This window comes from Kryptolebias marmoratus, linkage group LG5 (assembly GCF_001649575.2).
Source record: "Kryptolebias marmoratus isolate JLee-2015 linkage group LG5, ASM164957v2, whole genome shotgun sequence".
NCBI classification, from domain to species: Eukaryota; Metazoa; Chordata; class Actinopteri; order Cyprinodontiformes; family Rivulidae; genus Kryptolebias; species Kryptolebias marmoratus.
Genome location: NC_051434.1, coordinates 23,974,539 through 23,987,166, shown reverse-complemented (window position 1 = coordinate 23,987,166; position 12,628 = coordinate 23,974,539). Strand labels below are relative to the sequence as shown.

Sequence of the window (12,628 nt, the reverse complement as noted above, 5' to 3'; positions counted from 1 at the left end):
TGAGAGTCAGGCTGGGAGAGGTGGGAAGGAGAAACAAACTCTGAACCTGGTCCAAAGCAGCAGCCCGTCGTGCCGTGCATTCAGATTCCCCCAGCTGCTGGAATCGTCATCTATCCTCTCACTGTCTGCCATGTCCTCGAGTGGACTGAAATCTGGTGGCTGTAGAGGCTGTTGGAGTCCAGTGAATTCAGACCCATCAGAGCAGGCAATATTTTTCCAGTCTCCTATTATTCAGTGTAGGTGAGCCTGTGTGAGTTGTAGCCTGAGTTTCCTGTTCCTAGCTGACAGGAGGGACACCTGATGAGGTCTTCTGCTGCTGTAGCCCATCAGCTTCAAGGTCGGATGGGTTGTGTTCTGCAGACTTGTTTGGAAGGAGTGGTTATTTGAGCTTCTGTTGCCTTTCTGTCATCTCCAACAAGTCTGCCCATTTTCTCTGACATCAGCAACACTTTCGTCCACACAAACGCTGGTCTCTGGATAGTTTTTTTCATTTTTGGACCATTCTCTTTAAACCCTGGACATGGTTGTTTGTAAAAATCCCAGCAGATCAGCAGTTTCTGAAACATGTCTACAGTGTTGTTGTTCATACTTTTCAGCATCCATGAAGACAATCATAGTTCAGCTGCACCACAGAGGTCTTCAGTTTTCATTTCAGCCATAGGTGGCAATGAAACAGTCTGTTCAAAAGACAAGAAGATGAAACAAAGTCTGAGTGATTTCTCACCAGGAATTAGATGCAGTTTTTGTATTTTTGTGGTTCCTGAGTGATGAATTATCCAAATATTAACAGCAGCAAGTCTCCACACCCAGTATTTCCACAAAACAAGCTTCTGCTTGTGTTTTTTTCTGCTCTATCTTTGCCTTTACCACTTTAGGTAGACTAGACGTACTGCAGCGCACAGGTGCAACCCGGTCACAACATCTGGGCCACACGTGCACATTCTCTGAGGGGGCTGGCCAACCTTAACGGACAGAAAAAGCACAAACAATGGAGGAAGGGGTGTGAGAATGAGTCTCGTTTCAATAGGTGTTCATATGAAAACCCAGTTGTGTCAGCTGGTGTCGGCTCACCTCAGGACCACTGCAATCAGTACAGAACAAGTTGTGAAAGAAAAAGCTAACTGACTAAGAAAATGACCCAAACACTATAGTAATTATGTCAGGCCTGTAACTCTGCCCCAAAATAAATCAAATACAGGAAAAAAAGATGTGGAGAAGACCCTTTAAACTGTAATCGCAAGGAGAAAACGATAGATGCCAAATACAAGAGCAAAAACTGAGTCCTTATTGTGTACTGACAGGGAAGTGGAACTACTCCTTAGTGTCACATTAAACTACTATTGACTGGGAGTCATGTCAGCTCAAATCTGCAGACATAATGGAAGATTTCAGGCAGAGAGCAAAGGAAGTGTTCCTCAAAATGTTCAAAGGGTTCAGGGTAAAGTATTTATACACAGCTGTTGGTTTATTTAAACTATTCCCAGTTCTCCCATTTTTTTAAATGTGTACATAATGTACATTGCTGACCTGTTTGTTGAAGTAATATTGTGCATAAAGGTTTTGTCGTAATTCAGAAACTGACATCTGCAACACAAATGCAACCATGCAATCTGTCATTATTGGGATCATAGGTTATGTTACACAGAAGGTGGGGCCATGACATCATTGTTTTCAAAAAGGTGTTTAGCCTGTCCATGTGTTGGTTTATTTCCAAGTTTCTAGATTAAAGTCAGCCTGTATGGAATATTGAGAATAAATTCAAAATAGAGACTAAACCAGAGGAAGTGAATCCCCTTGTGCTCCTGAACCCAACTCCAGTTCTGATTTTTTATTCACATTACAGCCAAGGGTTCTGGGTGAGCTTTTTCTGAGCATTGTCAATTACACCTGCAAACTCACAGAACTTCCTTCAATCCTTCACAAGATGAGTCTCAATCTTAAACACGCATTCTTGAAACAACTGAAGCTTGTAAAAATAGCTCACATTATTGTTATTTTTGTTGTTCTCTGGTAAAACGTACCCTGCAGCCCAGAGAAGTAAAGCCAGTATGCCACTGGCTATGACTGTTGCAAACTAGTTGGTGACTCAGAATTGCGAGAAAATAGAATAAGAGAAAAAAAAAAAAACTGATTACAGTTTTACAGAATTCTGAGTGTTTGCAACCAAGTGATTAGGGAGTTGTGCAGCTGCAATTGGGCAAAGATTTTATGTGGTAGAGTAACTACAACCTCTGCACTCTCCACTGTAGTTTTTGGTCATTGGTCAAAAAATATAGCAGATATTTCTCAGGAAATGAGCCTTCACCCTGAAGCAGTAGAAACTGTCAGGACCATAAGGCCAGCAGTAGAGAAAACATTTGATGCCATAAAATGTACTCCACAAAAATAGGCAAAGCCTACAGGTTTTGTAAGGTGGGACTGAAATACTGTTCAGACAATTTCAGTTCCTGATCTGAGTTCTGACTTTAGAGGTAAAAGGAGTACAGCATAATTATCAAATTAAGTGACAATTTTGTGACTTACAGAGTAGCAGGTAGCTTTTCACCTCCGTATGGGTAGTATCTCAGTCAGATATGATTGTTGCAGACAATGCGGGGACTCAAACCTGTGAGAAATTTGTCAGATTTTCAGTTACAGTCTCTTTGAGTGTTTGCAAGTAAACATCAATGGGCCGTGCAGCCCAGTTTAAAAAAAAAAAAAAATCAAAGCCTATCTTGTGTGCATGACTTGCAAAATTGTATTTTGCACATTATTTCATTGCCTACAAAGCACCCACATCATCCCACTTTGGTTCCACCTTGATAGCTCCCTTATGTTTATGATTTGATCTACTGGAAAACATTTTGAGACAGTTTAGAGACTACCTCATAGATGCCATCTGACCAATAGTTGCCAAAAGTTACAATAAAATGCTGGCTTTATTTATATATTACATCCAGTTCCAGACAAAAGTTATGGTGTATTTGCAAATAATAAATAATTAATTCACTTCATTTACATAGCACCATTTCACAGCGAAAGTCGTCAGAGGGCATTATACAACAAGACAATAGAAAAGTTATCCATCTAAGAAAACCAGAAGATTGCTTCAAATCTGCACTGTGGACCAATGCCCCATTCTGAGCAGTAGGTTGGTGACAGTAGAAAGGAATGGCTTTCTTTTAATAAGAAGAAACCGCCACCAGAACCAGGCTCGGGATGAGTGGTCATCTGCCTCAGACAGCTAGGGTTTGGGAGGACAGGAAAGAGACACAGACAAACAAAAGGATTGGTCCATGCGTAGTTTCCAACAGAATGGAAACAAAGAAAAGAAGAAAAGCACAGGTTAACAGCAGCAACTAAGGGCTTAAGAAACCAAAGTCCACCCTAACTATAGGATTTATCAAAAAACAAACAAAAGGTAGACAGAGTGTCAGCCTCACAGGCAGGAACTGAAAGTTGGTTCCAAAGGGGGGAGCCTGAGAACTGAAAGCTCTGTCTCCCATTTTACTGTTGGAAACTTTAGGAAGCACAAGTAAACCTGCAGTCTGAGAGCAAAATACTCTCTTTTATTAAATATATTATTGTTTGATATTTTCCTAACAGAGTGTGGCTGCTGAGAGCTTTGTATGATAGAATTAAAATGATAAATTTTACTCAGAATTTTACAAGGAGCCAATGACATTCTTCATATTCTGAACCAAAAGGTGGCAACAAATCATTTAGATATAGTAGGTCTTTGCGGCAATGATGGTTCAACTTTTAAATTCCTTTTTACTTTAAATCCCCCCCAGTCCCCTTTATTTTAGGCATTTCAACTTTTGTTGTGAAACTCAAAGAAAAAGAAAAAAACTTCCTTCTTTGTTTTTCTGAGTGGCTCTAACAAGCTGTCATAAATCATTGCTCTTTTAGTTTCCACACCTGTTGTACAACTTATTATATTTGTCCATTTGAGTGGACAAAAAAACTATTTTTGTTGTAAAAGGATGATTTAAAGATGAATACAAAACCTACTTGCTTTTGTGTCTTTCCACCGGGCTGATTACGTCTCTTTATGCACAGACTAAGAATAAAAATATCAGTCATATTTCTTTGATTGTCAGATCTCCAGTTCTCAGACAGCTGGCTTGAAAGGATAAAACTGGTATTATTCTCTGATTGTCAACAAATCCAATGCAAAGCAGAAGCAAAAATCACCAAGACAGGCCACAGGAGATCACAGTGATAGCAGTGATGGAAACAAGGATAGCTTTAATGCCAGCCAGGTTTTTAATGGAAGCATTTCTGACGGGGAATGAATGTCAACAAGCTAAATGGGGATTTGCTGAACAACTCCCCAAACCCAAGGGTAAACACTAAAACAACAACAGGAATAATGCATTTCAAGAACAAACACTCTGTGTTTTTGTCTATTCCCTAAAAACTCTTGTGTGCACTAGACAAATTTTAACAGAAAGTAATAATTGTATGAGTGCTGATTCAACATTTACAGTTATTATCCAGTTTTTTTGACAACCAATTACTCCTTCATACTTTGTGTTATTTTAACTGTTTATATATTAAAACATTCAGCTTGTTCAGATGTCATTTTTTGTAAGTTTCATACTTTTTAAAAGATTTCAATTTTTTTGCAAGAGAATCCTTAATAAAATACATTAAGATCTTTTGAAAGCCTTCAAAAATGTTCTTTTTTAAAATCTACTACTATTTGTGCTGCTACTGCTAAAGCTAATTCTCCTGATGCTAATTCTAATCCTGCTACTGTAAATACTTATCTTCTCAGCTATTGCTAATTTAAAAAAAAGCATTTGATACATTTAGCTAGCTTTTAGCTAGTGTTTGGTTATTTTAACCTATCGTTTTGATGCTTCTGGTGTTTTGCAACTTTTAGCATTTAGCTAGCATTTTGCAACATTAAGTTTTTGCTTCTTTAAATACTTTGTTTAAAATCTTACCAATAACTCTTTGAAGTCAACTCTGTCTGTCTGTTAGCAAATAATCTCATGAACCAGTGGACAGATTTTGATAAAATGGTCAGAAAGAAATCACTGGATGTAAGTGATGAAGAACAGTGTATATTTCAGGTTGTTGGCTGTCATTTTGTCAACCGTCCGCTCAGCAGCAGCCACACACAGTCTGCTGACCTCTGCCCAGGAGAATATTAGATCCCAGAAGCTAATGCTAGCTTTCAGCAGCTAATACTGCCAGTGTGACCACAGTGGCACTGGTTCCTGAGCTGCTCATGGAAAAGAAAAGCGTGGCCACATAACCCACACACACACACACACACACTTCACATAACTGGCCCCTCACGCAACAGTTGACGCAAACCCCCAAAGAAAAAGGTTCTGCCCAGACCTTGTGTTGAGAACGGGCTCTCTGAACTTCTAGGAGAACAAAAGGAAATCATTTTGTTCTTGTATCTGCATCAGAGAGAGCAGATTTTCAAACAGATAATGTAAGATTGCATGTCGATTGGGCAAGACAATTTGTTTTAATATTATATATATATATTTTTTTTTTTCCTTGCTTATATTTATTTTGTCTGTTCGAAATAAAGAGAAAGAAAGAAACAAAGATTTCTTTACTTCTCACAGATTATAAATGCATCTTTAGGCGCTCTTAGTCTAAAACTCTGGCATGAAATGCATTGGAAGAAATACATTCCTTTAAAGGATACTAGGTCCCAAATTTTTGAAGCGTTAGTACATCAGTCAGATATGAGGAAATGGTGCATTGATGTAGCAACTACTTTGTGCAGTGGAATAATACACATTTTTGTCTTTAGCTAATTAAACGGACAACAATGTGCTGATGATATTGAAGAAAAGTGTTACTAAATAAAACAGTATGGCTTCCTGACACACTGAAACAAACAAAAGAAGATTAGACATCTTCAACACTTGACATCCAGCTGTAAAATGTACAAACAACAGATAAAAAAAACAGTAGGAACTCCTGCCTAATAAGTATGAAGTATGAAGGAGTACCTTGTGATATTATCGATGCCCCAGTGTAATGAAATCAATGAAAGTGTCATCTTCTCTTGGGGGGGGGCATGATTTGTGTGAGCCGCTGGCACCTGGGAGAGGCAATCCAGGAGCTTGTTTGTACAATGGTTCAGAATTTATGGTTGTATTGAAATGACATTTCTTCCCAGTCTGAGGAGAACGGAGAGCAGACTATAGTTCATGACTGACACATTGTTACTCTACTGCCTGGCATAGATTACACAGTGCCTCTACACTGATGGTTATTGCTGCTATTTTGTCTGACTTATGTCTCAACTCTCCACCTTCTTCATCCTCCACTCCGCCTTCCTGCTTTTTTCCCTCCCACACCTCCACCCGCATCTATATTGTACTGCTCCTGTTCAGGGCCCAATCAGGAGATGATCTACGATTTTTGGCGGATGGTTTGGCAGGAAAACTGCTTCAGTATCGTCATGCTCACCAAGCTGGTGGAAATCGGCAGGGTAAGTTTTTTTTCCCTTTCCCTTGCTCTCTGCTCTCTTCAGCCCACCTTTGAAGATGGATGAAGGGAGTGTATTTCTGGAGCTCCCTGTATGTCAAACGAGCTGCTGTGCTCTGGTGTGGGGAGGAAATGGGTGCTGTTGTCTGATCATGATTGATGTCCTTTTACTTTGGTGGCTGCGGTTCAAGGTCAGAGTTTTGATGTATATTGAAGCCAATATTGTGACCTGTTCTGTTCTGGTCCCATCAGAATGCTGTATGTCCAAAATGTGAAAAACACCAGAGTCAGGCTAGTATTTACCAGTATGTACCGATTGTACATTACATATTATATATATATATATATATATACTAAATTTAAATGTTTAAAAAGTAAATGCAAATTTTTATTCAGTGAGTAAAAGTAGACTTAGTCAAATACAACATTTCCAGAGCTACCCTGTTATATTTAAACCTTTTTTTTAATTTCTGCTCAGGAGCATATATTGGCATTATGCAATGTGTTTTAATTTAATGAGATGTAATTGTTCACTCAAACACACCCATAAAAACACTGAGACTTTCATTAGACTGTTAGGTGGTTCACCTAATCACAGCCAGAGAGTAAACATAACAGCAACTTAGATGGTATTTTTTGTAAAGTTGAAAACCTTTTGGATGTAACATGATTTTTTAAAAAAAAGGAATAAAGTAGACTTTTTGTTGACAAGCAGCACAGCCGTGTGTCAGCCTGCATGGTTAAGCGTGCCCAAGCATTTAAATCTTTCCTACTGCAGAGCAACTACAACCTCTGCACATTCTCTATAGTCTTTGGTCATCGGTGAAAAAATATAGCAGGCATTTCTCAGGAAATAGGCTTGCAGCCTGAAGCGGTGGAAAATGTTAGGACCATAAGGCCAGCATTAGAAAAAAAAATGTTGGTGTTGCAAAAAGTACTGCATGAACAGAAAAAATTGAAAAAGAAAACAGCTTTTTCTTTTGAAATCACAACTGTGTGGAGGGCTGCTGGTCAGGGACAGAAACTTTTCTTTTCAAAGTCCTAAAATGCTCAAATAAAAACCTGTGAAAACATTTCAACTTCTGTTTTAAATCATTTATTATGCCTTATATTTGTTGGTGGAGAGGAGGACAGCTTCAGAAGCACAGGTCAGGGTATGATTAAAGCACTGCAGTTTGTAATTTTGTGAAGTGGTTTGAAAACTTATTCAGTAGCGTTAGGATAAATCTTTTTGTTGTTTTTCCAGATTAAGTGCTGTAAGTACTGGCCTGATGACACTGAGCTGTACGGTGACATTAAGATAACACTGCTGAAGACAGAAACTCTGGCAGAGTACACGGTGCGCACCTTCGCCATGGAGCGGGTGAGTCACAGGCTCATTATTTTTAATGTCAACTCTCTGAGCATATCTGCCAGCTCACCTATGTCCAGCTCTCATTCACTTTAATGTTGGTTGAACTTGTTTTTATTTGTAAACTCCAACAATGGCTGCCAATCCCATTATATTCAGTCTGCCTGATTTTTGTTTTCCAGAGAGGCTACCCTGCTAAACACGAGGTGTGTCAGTTCCACTTCACCTCCTGGCCAGAGCATGGCGTGCCGTACCACTCCACTGGCCTGCTGGCTTTCCTGCGCCGGGTCAAGGCCTCGACACCCCCTGATGCTGGGCCTGTGGTGGTCCACTGCAGGTGAGTTAGAACATTGAGCAATATAACTAACCTGCAGGTATTTACTTCTGTTTCACCGTGGATTTCTCTGCATTTTTAAAATACTTGTTTTGGTAAGTAGCACAGCTGGGATAAATCCATCTATTCATTCCATATGAATATATTTTGTATACTGTATATCCATTTCTTCCTGCTCAGTGGAGCAGATGGAACAGCTGCTCCCCCAGTTTTCAAAGTGGGGATGATATTTTTGCTTCCCCATTTTAAGACTTCAAACATGTATTACTCTCAGCAATAAGACAAAAACATAAAGTGTCTATTGATTGAAATTGTACTTCAGTTAAAAACTGACTAACTTACTATTAAAAATATAATTGCTACAATCTACACCCACCTCCCTCAAATTAGAGTTGGTTGAGTCCAACTCAGCTACACTGGTGGCAGCTAGCTCACAGTAAGACTCAGTAAGAAAAGTAGCTTTGAGCTGTCCTAAAAGCTGCTACAAGTTCCTAATTGACATCATCACCTAATTAGCATAACTGGCCATGTGCATGTAATTGCAATGGAGGCTTTTAGGGGAGATGAGTAATCTGGTTGTCATGTGGTATGGCCACTACATATGGCTGTGCGTATTGACGTATGGCCGTACGTAATGACATATACCCCACTACTTCAAAAAAGCCAGTCTTTTGAACTGGTCTTTGACGGAATTTCGGTCTTGCAGATCCATTAATTTTAAAGAGCCATAAATCCCATCTCCAGTGGAGATATGTAACATGCATCATTAGTTTGATGCTTCTGCTAGGAGAAGCAGGAGGAGAGAGGTGTTCTGTTCCAAATTTGGGGGTTTGTTTGTTGAATTTCTTCCAAGGGGAATTGGGTTGGCACTTACCCCATATGTCTAGACCTCTGCAGGTGTTGTGCTTAATGTGATGAAGTATCTTGAAATATTTGCCTTCCTTCCCCCCTTTCTCTCTTTTGTTTATGTTATCACATGTTGAAACTTTTCTCTATTTATGGCTCAGTTGAAGAATTCACCACTTAGTGTGGTTGGGGATATTAAGTTTGTTACTTTGAATTGTATGGGCCTGGACAACTCAATCAAACACAGTAAAGTTTCTCACTATCTCTGCCATCTTCATTCTCATATATTTTATTTGCATGAGACCAGCTTAAGGGATGTAGACAACACCGGACTTCCCAACCTGATTTCACTAATCCGTTCTGAAGAAGCTGGTCCCATTCCTATTGGAGATATTTTCTGAGTCTTATCTTGTTGCTTTTGAAAAAGGGTAAAGACTTAATATTATGTGGTTTGCATCTTTCCATCATTTTGTTGAATGCTGGCTTCAAAATGCTGACAAAATTAGTAGCCAGACACTTAGAAGCAGTTTTACCTTCAATTATATACTACCTAGATCAATCTGGTTTTATCTGCAATAGATACATTTTTATTATTATTATTATTATTTGGAAATTATTTTTTGTGATTGACAACCCCACCACAAGTACTCTACCCAAGGCTTTAATTGCACTGGATGCTGAAAAAGTATTTGACAGAGTCAGTCAGGCCACCTGTGAGCACTCTGAAGGAGTTCAAAGCTTCAGCAGGTGAGATGAGTGAATGTCCATACAACCCAGTTCTTCTGCAGACAGCATCAGTCCTCCAGGATTTCCCTATATTTTGTGATATTCATAGTCTTGGAAGTCATTTAACCACTGTGCAGTTTGACATAGATAATTTGCTTTGCTTTTTTAATGGAATCCGTCCAGGGATTCCTTAGTTGGTGAAAGTGCTGCCAGCCAACCTCAGAGCTAGGCCTTCTTGCTGTTGCCCAAAGCTGATTTCTCTTGTGTAAGAAACTTGCAAGCTCAGAAGTGAACCCATGCTGTTACACCCTTTTACTCTGTACTGATGAAAAGGGACATGTTTGTCTGGTAAAGATGTAAAAGTACTGCAAAAACAAATCTCAAGCAAGATTGTTGTCAATCAGTGAATTTTGGCCCCAGTCCAAATGAAGAAGATCCCAAAGGAAGGCCTGTTCATTAAACTGTTTTAGATTATTTTTTCTAACTAAATGATGCTTACAACAGGGCATTTTAGTTTCCCCAACAGCACCACTTGCACAGTGGGTACTTAACTCATTAGCAAAGACAGTATTTTTGTGGTGCATTAGCAATAAATAGATTGATAAGAAAATATTTGTCTACACACTTTGGGTTAAGATGAGTTGGACTATTAATAATTTGAGTAAGATAGAGGGATACACAGTATAAACATTAAAACCATTATTTTACACATTTTTATCTGAAATGGATTTACAAAGCCAAGTTTCTGAAACAACAATAACATCAGCACCAGTTTCCTCTGCTCATATTTGCAGCATATGCATGTTTGAAAGCAAGCTACACGCACTTCTATATAAAATATGTAACCCAGACACGTTCTTCAAAATCAGCTGGTGTTTCACAAACAGTGAAGGGACCACAATTAGGTTGAATACCAGACAAAAGTAAGAGCAAAGCCATTAGACATTCCTGAGTGACGTTGGAAACAGAACGGTAACTTGGGCTACGTTCACACTACAGGCAAATGTGACCCAGTTCCAATATTTTTATTTTTTTTGCCCCTAAGTGACACACATCAGATTTTTTTCATGGCAGTGTGAACGTGACATATTCGATTTTATAATATCCGACCCAGGTCTTTTCAGTATGTGGTACTGAATTAGATACATAGCCGATGTTTTTCAAAGCGGCCACAGTGTGAACGTTCATTACATTTCATCCAACTTTTACATCATTGAAGTAGGGGTTAGTGAATTAATCCAAATACTGATAGCATCTATACCAACATCATGCAGTTGAAATCTCAAAACTCTGCACGTCTTCATCTACAGAATAGAATTCCAGTTGCTTTGTCTTTTTTTTTTTTCGGACGACAGAACGGTGGTCCCTCATGTCAAAGTCCTACCACTCTTGGCTTGTGTGTCCATCCACACATGCCTCTGTACAGAGGTACCAGCCACAGCTCCAAAACAAAAAGGTTATCATTAACACGTGTGCTCTTTTTCTTTTCCATCTTATTTTATCTTTTACCATTTGGATGTACAGTTGGCCCCAATTGGACAGCAACTTCAGAATCAATACATACAGGCTAACACTCGCAGTGGCCATATTTACTTTCAGTAACACAGCGTGTGGAGTGTAAAGTCATATCAGGGCAGCTGTGGCTACAATGTAGCTTACCACCATCAGTGTGTGAATCGGTGAATGATTGACTGTAGTGTAAAAGCGCTTTAGGATTCTTGGACTAGATAAAGTGCTATACAAGTGCAAGCCATTTCCCATATCTTCTTCTGTGCACGCAGGTCATTTCGGAAACTGGCGACCTGCAGTGTGAATGTAGCCTAAGAGTTCATCTTGTAGCAGTGTGTCCTTGTTGTTGGTGTCTGAGCAGATTTGTTGAAAGAACAGCAGAATTCTAGACTTCAAAAATGTTCACAACTAAAAAAGGTTCATTGTTTTCTTTTTTCAGGGACAATAACCCTAACCCTAAACAGTGACCATGTTGTTCATAGCATAGCAAAAATAATTTTGTCAATTCCAACTTCTGGCCCGGTGGCTTGGCTGCTTTCTTGTTGCTTCTGAGGGTTTGTGGTTCCAAGGCTTGATTAGCTCATCCACTAATGTTCCTACTGTTGCTGCTGTTTCGGAGCCTCCATGGTTTGGTATAGTAGCTTGGCTGCAGATGCTGCTGTGCTTGTTCAGGCCTAGAAGCTTGGCTACAACTGCAGTTGGTGTTCCATTTATGCTAGTAGGCCAACAATGCTAATGCTAACACGTTATGCTAGCATCAACAATCAGTAATGTTTCAGTGAGTTTGACATTACAAAACAGCCCAGCTTAAAAACTAAATACACAAAGAATTCTCCTCAGGCTCACAGATTTGGCATGTTGCACACATGTGACCTGTTTCAGCTAAATGAGTCATAATGTGTGCAGGCAGCAGTGTAGGAACAGTGAAAATATTGATTTTCACCTTAATTGACATTAGTGAGAAAAAATAAACACATCCAAAAAGAAACCATCTGGTGAGCTGACGAACTAAAATAGCATATAATCTTCCTAATCTACTTTTGAGTTGAAGTTTTCTAACAAGTACATCTTCAGAAAAAAAGCCTTTGGATTCTAATCCTTTTAGTTTTCTTTGAAATACTTTTTCTCTGCTGGCTGCTGAAGTGTGGGAAACTCCTTCGAAAATGATCTGACATCATTGTGAAGCTGGGAGGTTCCCCTTTTGAAATGTGGGATTGAGTTCTTGACACCATCATTCCACCTACACATACAATCTGGATTAGTATGGGGCGCCGTTTGTAAACGAGCTTGTGCTCAAAATTCATGCCTAAATTTTGTCACATTTAGCTTCAAACACTGTTTAAAAATGTAGTGTGGATTTTCTGATGTCACTTTTTACAACATTTAGCTAGTTAAATGTAATTGTTACAGCT

The 12,628-nt window shown here is 39.2% G+C and overlaps 1 protein-coding gene across 5 annotated transcripts in view; it reads left to right on the top strand.

Moving 5' to 3' along the window:
- ptprua (protein tyrosine phosphatase receptor type Ua) overlaps positions 1-12,628 on the top strand; it is a 391,037-nt gene that overhangs the window by 339,829 nt on the left and 38,580 nt on the right. For all 5 annotated transcript variants that reach the window (XM_017431881.3, XM_017431879.3, XM_017431882.3 and 2 more), the window contains 3 exons: positions 6,357-6,454; positions 7,697-7,813; positions 7,984-8,138. In XM_017431881.3, coding sequence (XP_017287370.1) covers positions 6,357-6,454; positions 7,697-7,813; positions 7,984-8,138 — 370 coding nt within the window. The remainder of the gene's footprint in view (positions 1-6,356; positions 6,455-7,696; positions 7,814-7,983; positions 8,139-12,628) is intronic.